The sequence below is a fragment of the Rattus norvegicus genome, chromosome 17, assembly GCF_036323735.1.
Source record: "Rattus norvegicus strain BN/NHsdMcwi chromosome 17, GRCr8, whole genome shotgun sequence".
NCBI classification, from domain to species: Eukaryota; Metazoa; Chordata; class Mammalia; order Rodentia; family Muridae; genus Rattus; species Rattus norvegicus.
In genome coordinates this window covers 15,984,806-16,011,276 of record NC_086035.1, presented here as the reverse complement: position 1 = coordinate 16,011,276, position 26,471 = coordinate 15,984,806, and the positions used below count along the sequence as shown (strand labels likewise).

Genomic DNA, 26,471 nt, shown 5'->3' with positions numbered 1-26,471 from the left:
GGGGCGTCGCTCAGACCCCAGCTGAGGTGGCTGGGCAAGACAGCCCACACTGCAGGAAAGAGGTTTGTAGGGCTTTATAGAAGCACCTTCAGGTGGCTGTAGTCAGGTTCTCACAGGTGAGATTAAAGATGTGCTGTTCTAGAAAGCTCTGTCTATCCCTCCTGCTCCTTTCTTCCCAGAGGAAGTGCCTGGTACCAAAGTCTACAGATGACACCCAAATCCCTCAGGACCTCAGAGACCTAGACAAGGCTGGTAAGGTCCTATCACATCACCTGACCACTGCCAGACACAGATAGACACAGAGACACAGCACAGACAGAAACAAGCACGCATACATGCACACACACACACCATACATATACTATACCAAGCAAACATATACACCACACATATCACACATAAAAATCATACATACAGATATACATATCACACACACATATATAAAAACATATAACACAATTATGCACATACATACCACACAATCTACACGCAAAGCAGACACCCCCTACATACTGCATATACTGCCCTCACAAACAAATCATGTTACAAGCAGAATACAACATGCAAGACACATATAAGATACCACATGCATACACACTATATACACAGACATCACACACATGCATACACTTTACTCACTCTGCCCTGACCAGGCCAAGCTGTCACGTGGAGCAGTACTGGGTGCTGAGTCCCTGGCCTCAAGGTCTTCCCTCACTGTGACTAAGAGTTGGCTTGCCTCTACCTGATGGTCAGAGTCAGCAGTTTAATTTCTGTGTCAGACAGGCCGGAGAGCATGGAAACCAGTGACCCAGAGACGGTCAGCACCCAAAACTAAGACCAGTCTCTAGTATCCTGCCCACTCCAACTGGCCTGCCTGATGCCTCCAAACCTGGCCCATAGGAGAGGAAGTGCCTGACAGTGAAAGGCCAGGCATGGCAGGGGCTGAGGACAAGGCAGCCAAGCTGGCGGCAGGCAAGCAACAGTTGCGGTGGACAGGAGAATCCAAAGTGAGACTAGCTATAAATCTGAACTATGATGGCATGTCCTACATTGTGGACAGACGCAAGCCAACACTGGCATAGCGCTGTAACTGGGCCTGCCCTGGTGAAGCACAGAAACTGGATAACACTAGGATGATGGCTCTTTTTGTTTCATGAGCTTAACCTCAAAAGACTCGAATCCAGTGTTCTCAAGAGCATTGTCTAAGCAGTAAGCCTCTGTGGCTGCATGAGCCTGCAGCAGAAGGCCAGCCACATACATGCGCGCACACACACATACACACACACACACACACACACACACGTGCGCGCAGGCATATACACACACATACACACACATACACACGTGAACATGTACACACATACATACACATGTGCACACATGTACACGCACACACACACACACGTGAGTGTAGGCATATACACATATACACACCCTCACGTGCACACATGCACACACGTACACATACGCACACACGTGCACACACACACACCTGTAAAGAACACATGCAGGGTAGCAGGCAGCCCGCCATGTTCAATCTGCTCACAAAGAATGTGCCTCTGGGCTGTAGGTAGGTAAAATGCCTGTCATGCAAACATGAACCTGAATTTGGATATCCAGTACAAACATAAAAACCAGGCATTGGAGGAGCACGCCTGTGGCTTCAGTTCTGGGAAGCAAAGAGAGGTAGATCCTGGGAGTTCGCTGGCCAGGCAGGATAGCAGAAATGGAGTGTTTCAGTTCGTCGAGAGATACTGTCTCAAAGACTAAGGTGAGGAATGATAAAGACGCCTCACGGGGGCTGGGGAGATGGCTCAGTGGTTAAGAGCACCGACGGTTCTTCCCGAGGTCCTGAGTTCAAATCCCAGCAACCACATGGTGGCTCACAGCCATCTGTAATGGGATCTTGATGCCCTCTTCTGGTGTGTCTGAAGACTGCTACAGTGTACTCATATATAATAAATAAATAAAATATTTAAAAAAAAAAAAAAAAAAAGACGCCTCACGGAATCCACTGGCCTCCACGTTCGCAAACGCGTGCCTCCTGCATGGTGCTGGGTGCCTGACACACCAGGCTCAGCACCAAAGCATGATAAAGCCATCCCAGAGCTGGCTGTCATGTTACGTAATTCATATGGACAGACATCTTTCCCGTGTCTCAAAGTCCTCGGTTTCACAAAGCTCACCTGAACATTCTCGACTGGTGGTGACCCACACCTCTAACCCCAGCACTCGGGAAGCAGAGGCAGGCAGATCTTTGAATTCAAGGCTAGTCTGGTCTACAGAGAGAGTTCTAGACAATCAGGACTACACAGAAAAACTTTGTCTCAAAAAACAGACAGGCAGGCAGGCAGGCAGGCAGGCAGGCAGGCAGGCAGACAGACAGACAGACAGACAGACAGACAGTGGTCATTCCTGGAGGAAAGTGAGCATATTGACATGGCTTCTCATATTTCAGCCTCGGGTCACCTTGCTTCCAGGTGGAGTAGCTACCCAGAACATTTTGGCATCTGCAAGCAATGACTTAACCTCCTTAAGTATTCGAATACCTGTGCATAATTGCTTAGAGCCACTGAGACCTGAACACCTAGAAGTAACTGTTCAGTGTCTGCCAGCACCAAGTACCAGGGAGGGACCGGGTGGCACTTAGAAGAGGCCACACATGTGAGCAGTTGTTGGCATCTGTGAGTATTCGGGAACCTGCCTGCCAGCGACCGTTTCGTATCTGTAAGTACCAAGCATCTGTGAGGAATCGCGTCTTCTTGGCAAGTGTGGATTCCCCGCTAGAAGTCATCCAAGCATCTCAAGTCCTAAAGAAGCTTCAGTTCCTTCTCAGAGCCACCCTGGAGCCATCTCTGGGTACAGAAGGAGTGTTTAGCACATTCACAACTGACTGACTCAATCACTACCCTTAGCTGTGGCAAGGCCAAGCACTAGGGTTCCCAGACACACAAGTACAGAGCTGGTGACAGGATAGCCCACTGCTCTGCACAGTGGTCTCTGCTCTTAGGACAGAGGGAGGATCCATGGGACTCAGGAGCCTGGGAAAGGAGACCCCCTCCCAACAGCTGGGCAGAGCCCCAAGTTCCCAGGTCCCGGTGGGGGTAGGGAGCCAGTGACAAGGCAGTTAGCGGACTACGGTACTCTAGGGGGTGAGGTCACAGTGGAAAGGAGGCACTGTGTACCAACCGAGTGGGGCTGACCCTCTTCCTTCTGCTTTCAATATCAAGAAGCCTGAGGCCAGCAGCAGTGAGACAAGAAGAGGGACTTCAACACCGGTATTCAGGAACTTCTCTAGGAGGAGCCCGGCAATGCACCCCAAGCTGAATTCCTCGCCTGCTTTTTTCTCTTTTTGTTTTGTTGTTTGCTTTGTTTTTAGCTTTTAGAAACAGAGTCTCACTATGTAGTCAAGGCTGGCCACAAGTCCATGGCAATTCCACTGTCTCCGCCTTAATCAGGTGTGCACCACCACACTCAGTTTACTTAATTCCTAACTATGGAAGTGCTAGGTCTCAAACTCAGGATGAATATCTGACACTGTAGCCAGCCTCTCTCAGCATCTTACCCAGGACCTCTTACAGACACATCCTGGCTGTCATACCCCATCCCCGAGCTTCTCTGATTCCTATATAACCCAGCCGTTTTGGCTATACTAGTCTCTCGGCCTCTTGGTCTCTGGGTCCAATCTGGACCCTTCCAGATGACTCTGGCTGTGCTCTCCCTTATATCTACAATAAGTCTTCTCCTCAACACTAGGAGGGCCAGGCCCTCATTCAGTTTTTCATGACAGATGTGGAAAACTCATTGCAAAGTAGAAATGTGCTTTGGGGGGAGGGGGGAGCATATCATGACCTTTTAAACCCTTCACTTTCAAAAATAAAATTTTACTACTGAAATATTAAATTTGAATATTTAAAAATTTGAACTTGTTTTAGCTAATTAATAGCAGCTGTCACCCTACTAATAAATACGGCAAGTCATTTAATGTTACATTGTAAACATTTCCCCCAGTCATTAAACCTGCTGTAAACACATTGTTGGCAACTGGATAATTTCCCATTGTGTGCGTACACAGCCATTTATTTAATCACCCCTCAGCTCTATCATTCAGCAGCCTAGGAATCTTGATTTATTAAATGAATATTCACAACTGTCTTTGTAAGTACTCTAAAACCGCTGTGTGGGTTTTTTAGATCTTCTAGATACAGGGCAGGGTCTCTTTAAAAATCTGAAGCAGGCTCCAGAGCATCTATTCCAGTGGTTTCTAAGGAAACCAATTGTATGCAGATGTAGAGCAAATATCTCTTCCCAGAAGCTTTGGGAATTAAAGCCTTCTCTCTGGATGAAACCCTCAGAGACAGCAAACAAACCTGACTGGAGAGCAAATGCAGTCCAAGGTCCTCTTGACAGAGATAAGGACTCTGAACACAGGAGGTGGCTTACTCTCCTCAGCCCCGGCAAGAGATAGGCCCTGGAGACAGCTGTGCCCTGTGGCCCTTGAAATCAGAAGACTTCTTACAACTCCGGGAGATATCCCTGCTAAAGGTGAGCTCTGGACTCGTCTTGCTGGAGAAATCTAATGCTTATTCTTTGACCTTTACTTTTTTTTGTAAAGCTATAAAAGATAAGAAATGCAAAGATTAGTAGAGACTTGGATGGTGAAAGCTGGTCTCCAGAACAGGCCTCCAGATGATGGGACTGACCCTGACTACTGGAAGCTTTAGAGGGCTGGAGCCGGTAGGTCAGGAGAGGACAGAGCCTCCTGGTGGCCCAGTCCACACGAAGGTGATTGGTCGGAGCCTGGGATGGGCAAGAAGAGGGGGTAGGGTTCTCTAGGATGGAACAGAAACAGCCAATGAACAGAGAGCTGTGGTGCTTGGACTTCGGCCAGGACTCTACAACCTTGTAACACCCATGACTGTGGTCTGAGGGGGGCATGGCCTCACTCATACAGACAGCAGCAGGTGGCTGACAGCAGGTGAGACACCTAGCCATACCTCAGGTAATTAGTGCCTAGGGACAGAAGATGGGCAGATCTAGACAAACACAGCAGGCAGAAGGACCAGGTCCAATCCCCTGGCTGTCAGAGGGGCATTCAGGGATTGCCTTGACTGATGCTCTCAATAAGGCCCACAGGCTATAGGGCACTGTTGAAACGTCACCAGGAAACTTCTATGTGAGGACTCAAGCAGTGGATACAATGTATCCAAATGGGTTGGTGTCAACACAGTATCCCACGAATGAGCAGTCCATTCAGGCTGGGCAACCACCAAGGTGAGGGATTCCATCCTGTAGTGTCTCTCACACAAGCCACTATCACAAACCTCCCCCAGGAAAGAGAAAAGGGAACCCCTAAAATCTGCAAAATCTGGTAGGTCAAGATCAGAGGAGCCAGGGCTGGAGAGAGGACTCAGGGGTTAAGAGCACTTGTTCCTTCAGAGGGCATCAATTAGATCCCCCAGCATTCACAGAGACGCTCACAACAGTCTGCAGCTCCATTTACAGGGATCTAAAACCTTCTTCTGACCTCTGAGGACACCAGACACACAACTGTGGTGCATAAATACACAGGCAGGCAAAATATTGACACACATAAAATAAAACTGTATACATAAGTGTGTGTGTGTGTGTGTGTGTGTGTGTGTGTGTGTGTGTGATTTCTAGTCAGAGGAGCTGCTCCAGTGGGAGTGCATACCTGAGCAATACTCACAGAGCCCCATCATGTCACCCATCACAAGGTGACAGGATTGGGAATTTCCTAAAATGAGGACACTCTGACCTAACCTGAGTGAGGGCTGAAGCCAAGATTTTGATGCATAGACCACTTGGTAAAGACCCAAACATCCAAAAGTAGAGATGCTGCGGCCATGGGAGGTGAGGGAAATCCAGAACAGACTGAGGGCTTCCAGTGGTCTCTGTGTCCCCAAGCCCAGAGCTCCAACATAAATGCAAACATCCAAACGTAGAGATGCCAGGGTCACAGGAAGTGAGGTGGACCCAGAACAGAGTAAGGAGTCTCAGTAGTTCCTGTGTCCCCAAATCCAGAGCCCCAGCATCACTGCAGACAAGGAACAAACCCAAGGCCAGGCTACCTGCAAGGTCGCCAGCAAGGCAGAAGGCACACCACGATCTGATGGCTGCAGCCAGTCAGAGCAGGGCAGGTCACCAAAACTGGCCGCCTGAGGTCTGAGGTCTTCTCAGAGGGAAGCTGAATTCTGTTGCACTGATTTCTTTCGAGAAGCAACTCAAAGGAAGGCGCACTAGGCCTAGAGGTGGTGAGGACCCTAGTCCTCATAGCCTAACCTTCTGTACAGTGAGTTTCCCACTTGCTACAAGTGGGGCTTGGACCGAACACCCCAAAGACAGCTACTCCCCAACCCCTGCTGAAGCATCTGGCTCAGAGGGTGCAGGCTTCAGGCACTGTGGCACACAGTATATCTGCACCCAAAGGCAGCTGCAGCCAAAACAAACTGTCCTAGAGTCCAGCTTTTACCACGTGAGACGCCACAGATCCACAGAGTTAATTAATTCTCTCCTTTCTAGAAAGTGAGATGCAGAAGAAACTGAATAGGGAAATTTCCTAAGCCCATAAACTGTCATCATGGCCACTGCGAGTACCAGGTGCAGAGAGTGGATTCATGGCTTGCATCTCAGCAGGTCAGGGGTGTGTGTACCTGCCTTGTACACCACGGTATAGCACCCTACCTGCCAAGTGACACCAGATCCCGCCTCTGGCCACCATGTCAAGGTGTCACACAGGTGTGTTGGGCTACCTGGGGAGAAGCAGCCCCTCAAACTCAAAGGGATCCTCAGATCCAGCCTACACGGCTGTCTCACCTTCTGGAGTCATAGGACAGAGAGAGAGAGAGAGAAGGAGGTCGCCATAACAGCCACAGGGGCAGAGAATACCAGCACAATTTAGCCTCTAGAGTGATGTTAGCAGAACAAGCGCCTGGGGCAAGGGCTACGGGATGAGTAAAGCCCAGCGTGGGCAACAATGATCAATGCTGGCTCCTATGCTGGGGACACAGGGTGTGAGCATCCAGGGAAACTGAGTGCAATGTACACAACCTTTCAGCAAATCTAAACTTAAAGGTATACAGAAGGGCTCGGTTGGCTAAGTGCTGTCTTAGTGTGCTTGGGGTCATGGGTTCCATCCCAACATCATTTAAACAGGTCCCGATGGCACTTGCCTTTAACCTCAGCTCTTGGGAGGCAAAGGCAGAAGGGCCAGAAAAATAATCCAATGTCATCTTCAGCTATAGAGAGAGTTCAAGGCCAGCCTGGACTACAAGAGGCTTAGTCTTAGCGGGAAGGGTGGAAATTGGATAGGATTTAAAAAAAAAAATCGTGTTTTGACCTCGCAGCAGGCAGGTTTCAAACAAAGAAGGGACAGAGTGAACAGGTGGAGACAAGAAGCCAAGACAAGGGTGCTCTTCCCAAATGACACTCAGGGTGAGCCTGCTGATTCTGTTGTCAGAAAACACCAGACTGCGGGTAGATGCCACAGCTCTGGGGAAGGAGGAATTAAACGTGAATGAATGGCAGTACTCGGAGCTGCGGGGTAAAACTATAGCAACAGAGATCAAAAGATCGGCTGCCCAGGGTGTAGAAAAATCAGCAGGCCCTGTGGTCATTGGACGACCTGAGGTGCTGTATCCTTTGACACACCTGCTGGCATGCACTGAGATGGCCAGGCTCTGTCTCTACTGTGCAGCACTGCAGGGGCTCAAGGTGACAAAGACCGTTTTGGGCTGGGGTCTGGCCTGTCCCTGGGTGCTGCTGTGCATGCCTCGGTACACATGGTAGTGGCCGAAGATACTTTGGTTATCGAGACTCGAGGTGTTCCCAGCATCTGCAGGATGGAGGCCAGAACCACACATACTACAGTGCACAGGCCAGGCCCCACCCCCAAACATTCTCTAGTCCAGAACGTCAACAGCACAAAACTGAGCAGCCCTTGTTTACCACAGACCTCATTTCTCTACATGGGATCCCCTGGGGGCCAGTTTCAATTATTAGAAAGTTTTTCAACTCGAACACAGATTCTCCTATTTAAAGCTGCAGTCTCCACCCTTGAACCTGCTCTCAGATCCCTCCCAGCTCTGCTTGTGAGAGGAACCGAAAGAAGACCCAAGGGGCGTGAGGTACAAGGTAGGAGCACCAGCCCTGGGGTGGGGGTGGGGAGCAGCAAAAGTGGTTTCACACTCTCAGTGCCCTAAAAGAGCCACAAGTTGCCAGGGATATCGCTGAATATATCCCATTAGGCCACTCCCAGAACTGCCTTCGGGGCCTCAAGAGGTGAAAGGGAAAAGACTTCAGCCAAGCTGGCTCTGCTCTTGTGACACTCAGTTACTCTCAAACTTGCCTTGCTTTGTGTCTAAAGTCGAGAAGGGCTGCATCTGGCCCAGGCAGTCCGTATATCCTTCCTTCTGCCTGTTTATCCCGCTTTCTTTCTCATTAGATTTTTATCTGTTTATTTTAATTAAACCTGTATGTGTCTGCGTCTTTGTGTGGGGACGTCCATGAGTACAGACAGATGCCCATGAACTCAGGATGGTGTTGGATGTCCTGGAGCTGGAGTTATAGGTGGCCATGAATCACCAGCGTGGGTGCTGGGCACTGATACCGGAGAATCCTCTGCAAGAACAGTGCAAGTTTTCAACCACTGAGCGCTCTCTTCCGTCTCCGGGCAGCCATTTCTCACAGCTCCAGACTAGAGCTGAGTTCTCCTGGACTGACACGTGTGCACGCCCGGAGTGTCCCCCTCTATCCTGTGGTGCTGCTGGGACCCACTCCAGCTGTGGCTCAGAGCGGAAGAGATAGGGCCCAAACAGAAGACTGCTACCAGTCCATGGGGAGTCACCGAGGAGACTGCCAAACTGCTGGGTTAGCTCCAATGCAGACAGCACAATGCCAAGGCCCGATCACAACCCCCAACTGGAAGGGGACCGACCAGAGAGTCCAGCAGGCATCAGTAATCCAAGAGTGCTGGAAGGCCAAGGGTCAGTCATATACAGACTGGGACATGCGGGTCACATGGTGACACTGTACCACGAGAACCTCAATGCCGAAGGCAGCTACGGTCTCCACTCTCCAAAGAACAATGGTGGGCTCAAGTCAGGAACAGAGTCTGGCAGGCTTAGAACTTCCGAAGGGCACACAGGACGGCAGGAGGAGACGCCTTCCTAGGTGATCTCTCTACCACAGAGGCATTATTGCTTACCCTGAGCATCTCTGCCATTCAACCCAGGCTGTCATCCCTCACCCGGCGAATCCTGCATCCCTCACCCCAGGAAACATGGCTAGATGGACAGACAGATAAGGAGCCAAGTTTCCACTATGCCTCCCGATTCTGAGCATGGCCTGTACCCAGCTGGGGGTCAGGAACCACTGAGCATCGTGCGCAGTCACCGGGTGCTGCCAAGGGTGGCAGGAAATTCTCACAGGCTGCCCTCCGGCACTTGCTTTTGCCAGCACAAGCAGCGGGACCATGATTCAGGGGACATGATTGGCCGGTTCCTTCTGAGCAGTCTCATACCCGAGGCCCACTGGGGACTTGCTGCAAGGTCAGGGTGGCATCGGAGATGGCCGGAGCCATATGCAGAGTGTGAGCGGGAAAGGCTGCTCCCAGAATTCTGTCCACTTTAGGAGACACTACGGGCACTCACGGCGACAAGTCTCCACACTTGAGGAAAGGGGAACTGTACATCCCTCCTCGGTATGTCTCAAAGTACAGATTCTGGATTGTCCCAGGAGGGCAAGGCTCTCAGAGCTCCAGTTCCCAGTCCTTCCAGGACTCAGGCCTGGATTCCAGGTCAGTGTTCTTCTCTTCAGCTATGCCAGGCAGTCTTGGGGTAGGGCTTGCAGAAAAGGTCCCGCTGTCCCACAACAGGGTCTTGTAGCTAAACCTGCATTGCCATGAGTACCTCCTACCTGCCCTGCATGCTTCTCCGGGTCTCACTGGGACTCTCACAGTTGCTTCAATGGGATTACCCAAGGGGAAGGAAAATGGAGAGGCAACATCACCGAGCCACACGGATCTTCAGTCTGAATGTTCACCTGCCGCAGAGGTCACTACGGCCACCACACTGTATCGGGCCAGGGTCTCTGTGACAGCCTGGCAGCCCAGGGGAGCACGTCAGCCCTCATTCAAACTTTCACGTTTGCCTGAATGTCGGCCTCTGCCCAGCACAGTTTTGTGTATAAGAGTAAGTGGGGGGCCTTGAATTCTCTACCAGGCCATGTGTGGGACCAGCTCTGGGTGCACACACCCAGAGAGAGCTCCTGAGGACATGGCCCTACACAGCACACATACCAAATCTGGGGTACTGTCCTGTTGGCTCCTTCAGGCTGCTCCTGCAGGGCGAGGAGGCTTGCACCTCATACAGACAGACAGTATGGGCAGGCGTTTTCCATGTCCTGCCCCTGGCCACCACTGCAGCACCTGTACTCTCCCTTGCAGTCTCTCTGTCGAGGACTGAGTAGCTGGCCACAGGCAGTCTGGTCAGGTAGCTCCTTCCCTATCCTCACCTGAGTCTTTAACCTTAAAGGAGCACAGAAGAGTCAAGACTCTCCTCTAGCCCAGGGCTTGGGCTCCCTATAAAGTCCTTGGATCCCTGAATATCCCCCCCCCGCTCCCTCAATAAAAGTACCTCTAATCATGTCCAGCCCTGCCCCTGGACATGAACTTCTACAGCTTCTCTGACCAACACATTCAGTGGCTCTGCCAAGCTCTGACTCCAGACAGCATCCCTCCAAAACATTCCCAGTGTCCTCTTCCTTGCCTGACAGGATCAGCCCTGGGATTTCCTGTCAGTGTTATTGGTGAGTAGAGGGGCACTATTGCAGAGACCTGACAGACACACCAGCTGCATGTGGCACTCTGTTGTGCTGACCCAGGCCATCTAAACCTATTAAGCGTTAGTTCGTTTGTCCACCTGATGGGACTAACCTACCAAGCTCTCAGGGAAGCCTGCACACTGGTGAAGACACACACTGCCTGCATGGAGCGTCTGACACAGCTCCAAAATGCTAGCAGCCTAAGCCTTGGGGGTGGGGGTCCCCAACACAGGTTTCAATCCCAAGCCCCCAGCAGGATGGTGATGAAGGGAAGGAAATGGGGATAGGGATGAAGAGTTGCACAAGAAGACAGTATGCACGATACAAGAGGAGTTCCACACATACAGAAATGCCCAAACCCTACATCTGGCACAGGGACTCAGCAAAGCTTATGGTTACAAAGACGGCAACCCAAAGGTGTGAGGGTCTGGACTGTGTGTCCAGCATCTGGGTGTGCCACACCACGTGTGCATACAGCCCAGAGGGGGCCAGCTCAGGTGGCACCCTCATATGTGTGATTCTGAAAATCCAGTTACTACATGTTATAAGGGACTATGAAAATAACTAAAAGGGTCAGAAATGCTGCCGGGTATTGCTCAGTGGTAAAGTATTTTTCTAACATACACAAGGCCCTGGGTCCAATGTCCAACACGGAAGGGAAAAATAAATAAAGACACCGTCAATGAATGACTTACAGAAGCACTGCCCTCGAAATATCTAGAAACCAACTGAGGAAGTCAAGGCTTAGACACCACAGAACATGTCGAATGACTGAAGACGGCACATGTGAGTAGAGAGAGGCACACGGTGTTCACGGTCAGAAGTCTTAAGTCTCTCAAGAGAGCAATGTGCAACCTATAGGCACTGCGATCCCTGTCAAAATCCAACTGCATTTTTTTTCTTTTTCCTTATTTTTAATGTTGCAGAAATGTAGCAGTCAATCCTCAAATCTAAACAACAAATTGCAAGGAGCTAAACACCGGTTCCAGTCAGTTAAAATAATTCTAAAAAGAAAGGGGGTTGGGGTGGAGGGGAGTGAAACAAAGACTCACACTTCGGATTTCAAAACACACTGCAAACCCACAATACTCAAAACCATGTGGCATTGGCCTAAAGACAGACATAAGTACCTAGGGGACAGAACTGACAGATCAGAAATACACCCTTGTGTCCAAATGACTTTCAACAAGGGAGGGAATTCTATGGAGCAGAAGTGATCTTCAGAAGGACGGTGGGAAGCTGAGCTATGGCACCTATGACCCCAGCACCTGGGAAGCCCACTCAGAAGGACGGTGAGTCTGAGGAGAGACTATGCTACACAGCAGGACTGTCCCGAACACCAAGACGGCTGAGTCTGGAGAGATACTCCTTCATTACAGTTCTTGCCACAAGGACCTGAGTTCTGATCTCCGGTGCCCATGTTAGAACAACAACCAACAAAACCCACAGTGTGGTATTGCTCCTGTAATCCTAGTTCTTAGTGAGAAGAGAGCAAGGAGGGTCCACGGGGCTTGCCTGCTGGCCAGTCTTGCCAAATGAGAGAGTTCCAGGCCAACAACAACAGAGCCTGTCTAAGAAGCAAAAGAAAGGAGAGAGAAAGAGAGAGGGGGGGGGGAACACAAGGAATAAGAGTTCTAGAAGTATTTAGCATAGGCCTCTGGCCTCCACATTCACACCTGCACATGTGTGTATGCACATAATCATGTACAAGAGCATGACTCACACAAGCCTAAAGAGTGCGGCAAAGTAACTACAGCACAAAACTCAGAAACCAGGAACCAAGAACTTTCCTTCCTTTCGGCATCTACCTTAGGATTTCATCACAGCAGTGAGCATGGCATTAAACAAACAAACAAACAAACAAACAAAAAACAAAGATCCTACCTAGAACAATGGAACAAATACCCAAAGGTGCTTGCCAGCACAGTTGATGATCTGAGTTCAATCCCCAGGGCCCACATGGTAGAAGAAGAGAACTGACTTCTGCAAGTTGTCCTTTGACCTACACACCTACACACACCTACACACCTACACACACACACACACACACACACACACGTGCTCTCTACCACAAATAAATAACTTTAAAAAAATTTAAAAGCCAAACACGGAGTGCACGCTTTGATTCTAGCACGCAGGAGGCAGACACAAGTTGGATCTCTGTGAGTTCAGAGCTCGCATTGACTGCAAAACAAATTCCAGGCCAGTCAGGACCACATAATAAGACTCTGTCTCAAAAACAAACAAAAGCCACAGGGCCGGTGGTGGTGCAGATCTCTGAGTTCAAGGCTGGTCTACGGAGTGAGTTCCAGGACAGCCAAGACTAAACAGATATACAGAGAAATCCATTCTCCAAAAACAAAAACAAAACCGACAAAAACCAACAACAGCAAATAAAATAGAAGAATTTTTAAAAGCCTAAATCTAAGAGTTGAGGGCCAGCAAGATTTCCTAGTGGCTAAGTGACGCTTACTGCCAAGCCTGAAATTATGAGGTAGATTCCTGGGCCCCACAAGGCAGAAAGAACAGCAACAAGTCTTACAAGTTGTCCTCTGACTTTCACATGTACGTGATGGTGCCCATGCACTCATCCACACACATGAGCACACGTACACTCGCACGCAACACACACTGACATGTACACGATGGTGCATATGTGCTCGTGAACACGTGCTCGCGCACACACACACACACACACACACAAGTTAAAGAGTTGAAAGTATGAAATTCTTCAAAGAAGTCGCTAGAGTAAACCTTGTAACAACTGACCTCACAAGAGACTCTTAAGACACTAAAAGCAAGGACAAGAAATATAAGTCAGCAAGTAAGCCGGATCTCGTTGAAGCTAAAAGCGTATGCACCTGTGGATGATATCAAGAACAGACAAAGTTAACCAGGGGAAATGGAAAAACACAACAACACTTGCAAACCATGTCTCCAATAAAGGCATGGCTGCTAGAAAGCACGCGGCAGCTCAAAAGCTCACGGTGAAGAATGACCCAACTTAAGACAGACAGAGCAAAGGGCAAACAGGATGGCTTGGCGGGCAAACGTGCTTGCTACCTAGCTTGGTGACCTCAGTTTGATGCCCTGGACCCATACAATGGAAGGAAACACCCAACTCCTGCAAGTTGTCCTCTGACCACACACGTGCTGTGGCATGTGCACATGTACACACGGCCCCCCACACACGGTAAATAATAAAATAGGCACTGAAGCTTGGGAGTGAGTGTGCCCCAGCTCTGGATTCCATCTCCCTCCCTGGGGGACGGGGGCCTTGAGTGGACATTTCTCAAAGCCAAAGACTGAAACACCAGCTGGCAGAGGCAAGGAGCCCCGCACCATCAATTATCAGGAACAAGTCAAAACCAACACCAAACACTACTTGCTTCACACCCACACCCCATGAGGATGGTTATAATAAAAAGACCGGAGAACAGTAAGCGCTGGTGACGATTGGGGCGGGCCCTGTAGCAAATGCCCTGTTGGTTACTCAAAAAGTTAAATATAGGGCTGGGGGGTGCAGCTCAGTGGTAACACATGTGGTTAGTACACACAGAAAAACTGAAAACAGGTGTTCGGCCAAACGTCTTTGCACAAATGTGCGGCAACGCTACTTACAACAGTCCCTGGTGGAGGCTGCTCAAACCCAACCTAACTAACAGCAGACAACCATGGCCTGGTCACCCAGGCAGTAGAATATTATTCAGCCATAAAAAAAACTCTCAATAAATACCAACACATGGCACTGTGTGAATGAGCCTCAAAAACTGAAGCCGGATTCAAAATGCTAGATGTTGTGTGAGTCTGTCTACACAAAAGAGCCTGAGAAGAGATCAGTCCCCGGGGCCAGAAGGGGATAGGGGACAGGCAGGAAAAGACACACAGCTCCTCGATGGACAGAAGATTTACCTATGAAGGGTGAAGATGCCTGGAAACTAGACAGAAGGGAGGGTCGCATAACACACATGCATCGAGTGTCACTGAACTCTTCCTTGTGTGATGCAGAGGTAAACTGTCTGCCTTTGGATGGTTAGCATTACACTAACTGAATTTCACCTCTGTGTTTTCAGAAACACAAGAGGCTCGCTGCTGCACTTGCCAGAGACCTCCAGGTCTCAGGGTTTGCGATGACAGCCAAGCAGGCTCAAGTTCCAGATGGGTTTTTCTGTTGTTTAAACTCAGTGCTTTTTGGTGTGGACAAGGTACTATTAGTCCAGTGCCACCAAACCACAAAGCTGAGAGTAGAAGTCACCAGAAATATGGGGACCAAAGATGACCAGCAAGGAAAGAAGGAAAGGTAAGAGAGAAACCTGGCCTGAGAGGGGTGACACACTGAGACCCAGCACAGACTATTCAGGTGGCTGCTTGGAGCAGGGACCCCTCCACAGCCAGCACCGCCTGTGGACCTCTTGCTGGCACCACGCTGTCCTATCCACGGACTCATGTGGTTATCAGCATCCAGTGTCTGTTCAAACCTTAAACCAAGAGTACATGCAAGCTACGTCCTCCTTACCACACCACCCTCTTAGAGGTGAGCACATCTACCTGCCCTGGATCACAGTACACAGTATCCTGCTAGGGTCAGGAAAGCCAAATGTGACAGACACTTGGCTGCCTCTGGGTCAGCGCTGAGAAGGGAGTTGACACTGTGACCTACCAGTCTACCTTCCACTCACAGTTTGTATGGGGATCAGACAGGAAGATACTCACATAGTCCCACAGGCATTCAGTGGGGCCTAAATATGGTAAGCATCTGCAGCCTTGCTGTCACCGACTGGTCTCAGGACCCAGCTGGTAGACTGTTTTATCCACACTAGAAACTAAGAAGTCAGAGGACTCTTGCAGGGCACTCTCCACCATGCAGCGTTCGACAGTGGCCTGACCAAACAGCGATCCCTTCGTTCTTAATAAGAGTCTGGCAAATGCAAGGTACTATCAGGAACAGGTCAAAGGAGAAGGAAAGAAAGTGGCCTGGGACAGCAGGGTTGGATACTTGGTGTCCCAGATCTTGGGCCATCTGGAGTTATGCCTGATGCCCAACTGGCCCCCAACAAATGTGGGCTGCAATCCGGTGCTTGTACCATGCCTGTTGCCAGCCAAAAATTTCCAATTTAAAAAACAAAACAAAACAAAAAAAACCATCCTGGAGATTAGGATGCGGCTCCCACGAAGCTGCTTCCTTCCAGACATCTGCCCCTCTTAGGAAGCACTGTTTGGATTCCTGGCTTCCCGGACACTGAGTGGACATTCTTCCCTCTTTTCCCAGAGCTTTGCAAACTCACATAGGGAGAATTCCCTGTCTTAAAGTGATGAGTTGGGGGCTGGACGATGTCTCAGAGGTTAAGAACAGGTGTTGCTCTTGCAGAGGACTAGGCTCCCACATAGCCATTCATAATCATCTATAACTCCAGTTCCTAGGAATCTGGCACCCTATTTCTGACTGCCATAGGTACCAGGCATGCACACAGCACACATATACACATGTGTGCAAAGCTTTCACACATATAAGTGAATAAATCTAACAAAAATGGCAAACTGTTTATCCCTAAGTGCATATGTTGTCTCCGTAGGAAGGGTTCTTCATCCTCATATTCACTATCGGAGTCTCTGCTAGCCCAGACTCCTCTTGGCCATGTCTCCTTCCTGTGGGACACAAACTCAGCTAGCCAACAAGAGAGCTGACCTGTTGAGCACTGCCACAGGCCCTACTCTATGTCTCCAGGTGCCCCAGACAGAATGCTACTCCAGGGACCTTAAGACTAAGTGGACACAATGAAAACCCCACACAGGTCATCTCGGTCTGAGGGAACTGGACATAGACATGGAGCCCCCAGGAAGAGGGACAAACAGACATGATGTCCCCAGAAGCTCTACCCTCTCACTTTAGTGGTGGCTCCCTACCCCTATCTCACATCTGCCCCAACAGCAGCCACAGGGATTCTGACAAAACCTGTCTCCAGTAGGGTAATGCAAGCCTTTGACTGCAACACCCAGGAGGCTGAAGCAGAAGGATAAAGACTTCAGAGCTGGCTGAGGATACTCAGTAAGACCCTGTCTCAAAAAAGAAGGAGGAAGGAAGGAAGGAAGGAAGGAAGGAAGGAAGGAAGGAAGGAAGGAAGGAAAAATAACACAAACTTGGCCCAGCTCCTCAGCCTCCCCATCCCCTTACACCCCACAGTGCACTTCCTGCCTGTGCCTCAGTCCCTTCCTCCTTGACCTCCTTGCCTTCATTCCTATGACTTTGCTCCCAGAGATCTCATTAGCCACTCTGAGACATGGGGCTCACTCTGCCCCCAAGGAGTGAGCTAGAAGTCCACTTGCAAGCAAGAACCCAATAGAGGACAGCAAGCAGTCCACCTAGCCACCCCCACTCCCCACCCCCAGGTCTCACTGCCATTTCCGAGCCCCTCCTAGAACACAGAACAAATGTTTACCAAGAGACAAGTGAAACTTCTGTCTTTAAAGTCACCTGCTCATGGGGTTGGGGATTTAGCTCAGTGGTAGAGGCACTTAGCGCAAGGCCCTGGGTTCGGTCCCCAGCTCTGAAAAAAAAAAAATTAAAAAAAAAAAAAATTAAAGTCACCTGCTCATCTTTCAAGCTTTCCAAAGTCAATTTTATTGTTGAGGCCTCCAAGGAACCTTCTGATAGAATGATCACCCGTAAGAGGGTCAGAAGGTCAGGTTTAAGGATGTCAGATGAATTTATGTAGCCATTCCTGCCTCCCAGAGGTCAAAATTCTTCCAAGCAAGTCACTGACAATTGAGAGGCCAGGTCTTCCAACACAAGCAGCAGGCAGGAGTGCTGGCATGGGGTCCGCTGCCATCAACCCAATGGATGATACAGACACAAGGAAAGACTATGGTTTTTTAACCAAGGGGCGCTGCACAAGAGACTTCTAAAGAGAACAGGTTCTCAAGGTCCCTGAAGAGCTCCAGGTCCATGACACTTCTGGGGGCAACAGGCCTCCAGCTGCTTCCTACATGATCCTGCCTTCAAATCTATCCCTTCTAAATCCATTAAGACCCATCTTCCAGGGAACACCACAGGAACCCCAGAAAAGCAGAAGGACGATCAGACATGGCTAAGACAGGATTGGATGAGGAATCTTTTTTTTTTTTTTTTTGGTTCTTTTTTTTCGGAGCTGGGGACCGAACCCAGAGCCTTGCGCTTCCTAGGTAAGCGCTCTACCACTGAGCTAAATCCCCAGCCCCTGGATGAGGAATCTTGCAGTGGCTTAGAGAGGCCAGTCACGCACAAGCTATACATTTCAGGGACAGGATGGAGGATCCTTCCCCATGCTCCCCACTCCCCACTGACCTCTCCATGAAATGCAGGATAAGCTCCCTTCAGTGTGCCACACACCTCAAACTATAGGATTGTCCCCAAAGACATTGCTTGCAAGGGTGCTCTGGAGCTTGGTGCCATCCCCAAGGCACACTCACCAGGGACTCAAGCTTAGGCTTAAGAAAGCAGCTGTCCCAAGCAAGTTCTAGGTCAAAGAAGCAGTGAAGCACCAACATTCTACCACTGTAAGTAAGGGTGACTATAAGCATGGGTGACTTAAGAGATCCTCGTTCTAATCCTCCCCAAAGCAAGGCTTGCTGGAAATGTGTAATGTGAGCCCAGGTAGGACAAACTGAGGCTTTCTAGTTATTGAGGAGGGAGGGGGTTGTTGTTTCAAGACAGGGTTTCTCTATGTAGTCCTGGCTATCCTGGAACTCACTCTGTAAACCAGACTGGCCTGGAACTCAGCTATCCACCTGCTTCTACCTTCCAAGGACTGGGATTAAAGGCGTGTGCCATCACTGCCTGGCTACTGTGTTTATTTTAATGGTTACTGTGTATTGCAAGTAACAATAATGGTCCATTTTGGAGAATGATACAAAGTTTCCTTTTAAAAGAAATGTTTGCCAGGGTACGGAATCCAATGCTGTGTGGGATCTGGAAACAGGAAAAGTACATCCAGGAGGGAAATCTGGCTAAAGAAGTTTGAGTAAAGGGTGGCGCTCAGTCCCGAGTATTGAGCCAAAGTTCTCGCCTTATTTTCAAAGCTGGCACAGCCAACTAAGTAACTTAGAAGTGGAGTGGAAGGTATGTGTAGCCAAACTCAATCCTTCTGTTATTGGTGTTTTGGTATTTTTTTTAATTACTTTTAAATTTGATTTTGGAGGGGAGCTCATGCCATGGTTTACATGGGTAGGTCAGAGGGCATCTTGCATCTAGCATGTGGGTCCTAGGATTAGAACTAGGCTAGTCAGCAAGCCTTTATCTGCTGAGCCACCTCACCAGCCTTTGTTACTACTTTTGAGACAGGGTCTCATATACCCAAGGCTGACCTCGAACTTGATGTATATCCAAGGATGGCCTTGAACTCTTGATATTCCTGCCTTCAACCTTCCCGGTGCTTAGATTATACACATGCTCTACTACTCCTGGGGATACCATTTAAAAAACTTCTTCAGTAAGCCTTGTTTCCTCAAGATCAAAAGTGTAAAATCATACCAGCTGTTCAAACGTGTGCTAAGATGTAAACTCTGAGGGAATTAATAATCCAGGTGCTACATAGCTCTGAGGAGAACCATTGGGGTCTTCCAGGAATAACTGGAGGGGGAGACACACAGGGAGCTGACCACACGCCTTCCACTCATGAACAAGAGAGACTTGAGAGGGGCCCACGGATCTGTTCCAGACTACAGGAGCAGGAAGAGGCCCAGGCCTTTCCCTCCCTGCCTCGCTTAGGCCCCAACCCTTGACCCTGCACAAAGCTAGCCAGAGCTCTGGACCCATGAAGAGGCACCACTCAGGGTGCACTTGAGCATAAGAAAACACCTGCCGTGAGTGATCCCTTTTACTGCCCAGAGCCCCAAATACGTGTAAATGCATCTGTGCTAATCAACTGCCTGTCTCAGATCAAAGCAAAATCCTCAGAGAAATAGTAAGGTGACTGACTAGACCTCCAATAACAAAGCAAACAATAAACAACAAACCTCTTCCAGTGTCAAGACTGGTCAATCATCTCATCCCCCCTCCTTTCTCTGCCTCAGCAGCAGCCCAGCTGACAGGTACCCAGGGGTGCTATAGGTCTTGGATTGAGAGAGGAAGAAGAGGTGCCACCACTCTTGGGGTTACTCAAGTCCAGATTCCCAGCGTTTCTGGGTTTGGAGAGACTTCCAGGCTCTACCCACTGTAATCTGGCCACAAACCTCTCGGATATGGAAGCCAGTTGGTCACTGTTTATAGTGGCCCTGCTTGGAGCAGAGCCCAGGGGTCACACAGCTCTGAGTGCTCTCCACAGTTCTAGATATTTGAGGGAGGCAACACAGGATACTCTAGAGATTCCAGTGAGCCATAAACGACCACCCCTCGTAAGGCCAGCCAGGTTGCCCTACAAGAGTGAACCTCTGTCCCAGGGCCTACAGATGTGAGGCGGCCCATCACATCCTGACTACCTAGCTCCCCACACTTAAAGATGACTAGACCAGAGACCACAGCTCCCTTTCAAGACACCCTAAAGATCCTGGATGTGAGATAACAGAAGGGTCTTCTCTCTAGAAGGAAGGACAGGGACCATGTAGAACCATACACTCTTCTCTCCCTCCAGCCTGCTACTAGCTGCTAAAAACTCACACCCAGGGGACAGGCAGACCTGTCCAGCTTCAGGCCAGCCCTCTTGAGGCCCAAGCACATCCCACAGGCAAAGTCAAACACAAGAGAACCTGTTGGAGCAGTTTAAGCAGGATGATCACCTCTTTCTCCTCCTCTTACTTCTAAGTAGGAAGGGACTTAGGCTCTTAAAAAGTAGTCACAAGGCCAGGTCATGGCCACCGGCAAGGGCCCAAAGGGCGGGTTTAGTATCGCCTAAGCTTACCTCTTTCCCTCCTCCCCGTCTTCCTTAAAGAGCATAAGGTCATGTCAAAACTGGGGTGTCTCTGCCTGAAGCAGGGAGGAGGGAAATGGGGAGCTGAGCAGGCCAGGAAATAGGCGGCCAAGCCACAACACCCCCACCCCAACACACAGACACTCACATCGGTCTGTCACTGCACTCCCGCCTAGGCCCGCAGGCCGGCCCGAGCCAGTAGGCACGCGGGGTCCCCGGAGGGGTCCTGCCCGCCAGGACAAGGTCCCAGGGAGGTTCCCGGGCTCTGGCAGACACTGGGGGCATTGGCCGCTACCTAGCTACCGTCCTACCCGGTCCACCCTAGCCCTGCCAGCTCCGGAGCCCGCCAGTCGCGCCTCTCGGGGGACCCGCGCCGGGCCGCGCGCCCGCCTCTCCCGGCCCGGCCGCCCCGAGCCCGCGCGGGGAAAGTTCCTGCAACTTCGCAGGGGGCTGGCGGCGGGGGCCCGGGGCCTGGGCCTCGTCCTGCTCCCGGCCTCCGCGGCCACTGCGGCCCCGCTGTCAGACGACCGGGTCCCAGCCCCAACGCGGCCGGAGCCCCAACTTCCCCGCGCCCCTCGCCCGCCCCGGCCGCGGGCCTCGCTTTGTGCGCGGCGGCCGTACGCCCCCGCCCTGGGCACAAAAGGGCGCGCGGCCCGGCGGCCGAACGCGGCTGCGGTGCCTGGCGGGGCCCGGGGCGCGCGGCTGGGGCGCGGGGCTCGGTGGGCCGGGCGGGCCGCGGCGCGCTCACCTGCCGTGGAACCAGTCCTTGCAGGCATCGCACTCGATCATGAAGCGGGTAACGTCGTAGGGCAGCCGGCAGACGCAGTACACGGGCACCGTCGCCATGTTGCCGCGCCGCCGCTCGCCCCGCCGCTGCGCTGCCCGGGTCGGGCCGGGCCGGGCCGGGGGCCGCGCGGCGAGGGCGGCGGGGGCGGCGGGCGCGGGCGCCGCGGCCGGAGCGGACGGGGCCGGGGGCGCTCGGCAGGGCCCGCGCGCGCGCTCGCGGCCGGGCGCGTCCACACAATGCCGGCGCGGGCTGCTGGGGCCGCGCCGGGAGCCGCCCGCCGGGCCGCGGGGCGCAGGGCTGAGAGTGCGCGGGGGGCCCTGCCGCGCGCGGGACACAAAGCGAATGGACGCGCGGGGGTGGCGGGCGGGGAGCCGCGGCCCCACCGAAGGGACCCCCGGCCGCCGAGCGGCCGCTACGTCAGCGCCCCGGGTGGCGCCGCCTCCGCCCGCCGGCCTGGGCCCCGCTCCTGCCGCCGGGAAGGCGGGCCGCGGTAGAAGGTGGGCCGCGCGCGGGCCTGGGGGAGCCAGCAGCTGGGCCCGGGGGGAACCCCGCGGGAGAGGATGGCCCCGGGACGCCAAGAGAGACCAGCCGCGGAGCCCCCTGCCCCGGACTACGTGAACACAACCCGAACAACCCTGCCTTAGCCAGAAGCAACTCCTTGGCCTTAACTTTCTTCTGACCCCGAAGTGGGATGGACAGGGGGATCTTCCTCCTCTTCCTGGGCCCGAGAGCCTCACTCCCATCCCGAACTGAGACCGAGTTACTGGCTCTTGAACAGCCTCCCCTTCCCCTTCTTTCTAGCTGGGGCTGCCTTGCTTCCTAGCGCGATCCGGTGAACTTTCCCGGTGCTCCGGCAAAAGTCAGGGGAACTATTGTAGGACACAGCTTACCTGGCATTGCTGCAGCCCAGGACCCCTTATTACAACCCATAGACACCCCCCCCCCCGACCTTAGGAGCGGAGGACAGTTCAATGACTCCAACTGAGCCACAAGACTATGGGGGAAGACAGGGGTTATGTTGTTGCTCTCACCCCTGCAGTCTTGCCCTGAACTGGCTCTCTGGTCTCACCTATCCTGCCTAGGGCTTTTTTGTTTATTGATCAGTGGGATATGAGTGAGGGTCCTTCTCTGTTCCCTACCCAGGTCGTTCCTGATGAGCAGGTCCACATATTTAGTAAGAAACCTGTCTGCTAGATTTGCTACCCCTCTGCCTATCCTCACACAACACGTGGAGATGCTAGTCTCTGCAGGTAAATTCCAGAGTTTCAAAAGACCTCTGCTTACCTTGACAAGGCAGAGTCCTAGTCATCCCTGCCCAGAGTGCAGCTGCCAATCAGGTCCCTTGCTGGCAACTCAGGGGACAGCCTGTTATTGAGCCAGGATCTGCCCTCACCCTTCCCAAACAGGTGAACCCAGGGCCACAAATCAGGACCTGACCCAGGGCAAACTGTGTAAGCAAAGAGTACACATGTGGAATGGGAGACAGGAAAACGACCTCGGAAACTGGGGACAGGCAGGGTACCCCATCAAACTATACACAATGAACTGCCTGCCCGAATTCCAGCTGTCACCTTGGGTCTCCTCTGTACTGGGTGGGTCTTCCTGTGACAAGGCAAGGAATAGCTATTAATTCCCTGTCCCTGCACAGCATGAGCACCCTTCTGGTGGAGCAGGCACCACCCTGTTACCTAAGGCACTCTTCCCAAGAGGTGGTGCAGTTGTCATTTAGCGGAAGTAAAAAGACCCGAAGCTCAGAGCAGCTAAGTGCAGAAGGGAAGTAGCCTGCCAAGGGTGGGGGCAGAGGGAGAAAGGAAAGCGGGTGCCCCTGCCCAAGTCCTGAGCCTGTTCCTTTCACCTCACCTTTCTCCCAGAAAGCCAATCCTCCTTCTGGTGGGGTACTGACCACTGGGTGACTCCGTTTACTCTTCTTACCTTCTGACATTCTCTCTGGCAGCCAGCCGTGCCGTTACAGCTGCCCCTGTGCTTGTGGATCAGACACTGATTCTCAGAGCCCTCCCGGGGCTGCTAAGCAGTGCTTCAGTAAACAGACCCTATCCCAGGCCTCTGGCCCTAACTTCTATTTGTTTTCTCCATCCCGTCTCCCACCTTATCCCTAGATATTTATTGAGCACCCACTGTATGCTGACAGCTGTTCACCAGCACTCAGAAGACTTTCAGCTTTCCTGTTCATCCTGGAGTAGGAAGAACCAGGAATGGGGGGTTGGGGATTGAGCTCAGTGGTAGAGCGCTTGCCTAGCAAGCGCAAGGCCCTGGGTTCGGTCCCCAGCTCCTAAAAAAAAAAAAAAAAGAAAAGAAAAAAAGAAAAAAAGAAAAAAAGAACCAGGAATGGACTTAGATTCGAATCGATGGTAGGAGAAGGAATGGGAAGGCTGAACAGGTGAGTCACCCTCTTGAGAACATGACCCAGGAGAGGGGACAAGGAGGTGATGGTGAGGTGCGCCTGCTGGCAGTGAAAGGTAGAGATGCTCCAGGGCAGGGGCAGTGTGGTCGGGTGGCCCCCTCTACTGGTGCTTCCTGCCCCCCTCTGTTCCTTAGGGCTCAACTCCAATTCAGCATCCACACCTGTGTTTCCCACACCACCACTCATATCCCCATTGGCTAGCCTGTGGCCCCATAGGGGGAAATGGCTCACAGGTATGTGGTCCCCGCATCAGCTTTGTATCCAGGAACTCCAGTGGCACCATGACTTTGGTACTGCACAGCCACCCAGCTTCTTGGCACAGACAAGTCTCCCTCCACTGAGGCAACTCTGTTGTCTTGCTTATAAATATCGGTTTCCCAGAATCCTTCCTAGAGTGCTGGCTTCCTTGCCAAGGTGTTTTGTTTTCTTCTGTTTGTTTTTCCATTTATTTAGTGTATGTGTGTGACCATGCACATGTCACAGAACAGCTGGGCAGTAGTCAGTTGTCTCTGCCACGTGGGTCCCAGGGACTAAACTCAGGTTGTCAGGCTTAGTGGCAAGCACTTTGCTGGCCGAGCCCTCTTCTCTGGCCCCTCCTTATCAAAACCATTTGAGCCCTTTCCTGAGAATTCTGCTAAGAGTGAGCTAGCTGTCCTGGGCTCTTTGTTGTATCTGTGATGCTGATGTTGCATAGTTTTGGATCACTGTACTTTGCAGTGAGCTTTGTAAGGAAGTTCGAGTCTTCTAGCTTTTGTAAGATTGCTATGGCGAGTTGTGGTTCTGTAAGATTCCATACTATTTTTAGCATAGATTTTTAATTCCTTAAAAGTTTGTTTCTAGGACTGGTGAGATAGTTCAGTGGGTAAGAACATGTCCTGTTCTTGCAGAAGACCAGACTTCAGCTCCCAGCATCCACACTGGCAGCTTACAACTTGTAGCTTCAGCTCCAGGTGATGCCCCTAACCTCAGGCACATGCACTATACAGACACACTGTACATGTAAATAATACATTTTTTAAAAAAAGGTTGTTTCCTAGGCTGGGTGGTGGTGGTGGTGGCAGCACAGGGCCTTTAATTTTAGCACTTAGGAGGCAGAGGCAGGTGGATCTCTGAGTTGGAGGCCAGCTTGGTCTGCAGAGTAAGTTCCAGGATAGACAGGGCTACACAGAGAAACCCTGTCTCAAAAAACCACAAAAGAAAGGAGGTAAGTTTGTTTCCTGGAGCCTGGTAAAGTGTTTGCCCCACAAGCCTGGCAACCTGAGTTTGATTCTGTAGAACCTATATTAAAGTGAATGAGAAAACTAACTCCACAAAATTATCTTCTGATCACCACACAGGTGCCGCGCGTGCGTGCGTGTGCGGGCGCACACGGACGGACACACACACACACACACACACAAATTTTAAAGATTTTTTTTAAAAAAAAGATTTATTTATTATATTTGGGTACGCTGTAGCTGTCTTCAGACACACCAGAAGAGGGCATCAGATCTCGTTACAGATGGTTGTGAGCCACCATGTGGTTGCTGGGAATTGAACTCAGGACCTCTGGAAGAGCAGTCAGTGCTCTTAACCGCTGAGCCATTTCTCCAGCCCTAAAGGTTTATTTTCAAAAATATATTTTGAAATGTACAAAATCTCCAGATTTTCTTGTATCTATCTATGTATCGATGTATCATGTATCTATGTATCTATGTATCTATGTATCTATCTGTGTATCTATGTAGCTAGATATCTATTTTGGTGAGGAGAGAACAACCAGGGGGAGCCAGTTTCTCTTTCTACTATAGAGTGCCTGGGGATCAAGCTCAGGTGGTCAGGCTTGGCAGTTACCGCCATTACCTGCTGAGGCGCCTTGGTAGCCCTCTACGTTGTTTTTAAATGATTCTGTATGAAATTTCCGAATGGGTGAGCTGACTGTCTTTCCATTTAATGACTTTGAGCGAAGTCTGGTCAGGTCACTTGCCTTGCCTCCTTGCTCTACTCCTGAGTAGTGTTTTTAAAAACTACTACATTCATTTATTTTTCACATTTACTTAGTGCATGTGCAGACAGGGGTTCAGAGGAGAGCATGGAAGAGTCCGTTCTCTCCTACCATCAAGTCTGGAGGCAGCAGACACCTTTATTTACTGAGCCATCGCGCTGGACCAGTGACTATATATAGATATAGATATGTAGATATATATTTGCCTGTATGTATGCATTTTTCCTTTTTATCTTTTTTAGTTTTTATTTTATGCGTATGGGTGGTTTTGCCCACATATAGGTCTGTACATCAACTGTGTTCCTGGTACCCACGGAGGGCCGAAGACAGTGTCAGATCTTCTTAGGCTGGAGTTGCAGACTATTTTGAGTTGCCATGTGAGTGCTGGGACTTGAACCTGGTGCTTCAGCACCTCCCCCAGCCCTTCTTTAAAAGTCTCTGGTAACCATAACTGAAAACTACCTTGAACCCTGAATCCTCCCACTGCTCTCTCTTGAGTGTGTGGCTTATAGTCATGTATCACACCTGGTTTATGGGGTGCTGAAACCTAGGACT

General features: G+C 51.0%; 1 protein-coding gene across 1 annotated transcript in view; it reads right to left on the bottom strand.

Annotated features, from left to right (window-relative positions):
* Phf2 (PHD finger protein 2) overlaps positions 1 to 21,683 on the bottom strand; it is a 67,990-nt gene extending 46,307 nt beyond the window's left edge. The window contains exon 1 of the mRNA NM_001415143.1: positions 21,472 to 21,683. Within this exon, the coding sequence (NP_001402072.1) occupies positions 21,472 to 21,569 (98 nt within the window). The 5' untranslated portion in view covers positions 21,570 to 21,683. The remainder of the gene's footprint in view (positions 1 to 21,471) is intronic.
* Between the last annotated feature and the right edge of the window lie 4,788 nt (positions 21,684 to 26,471).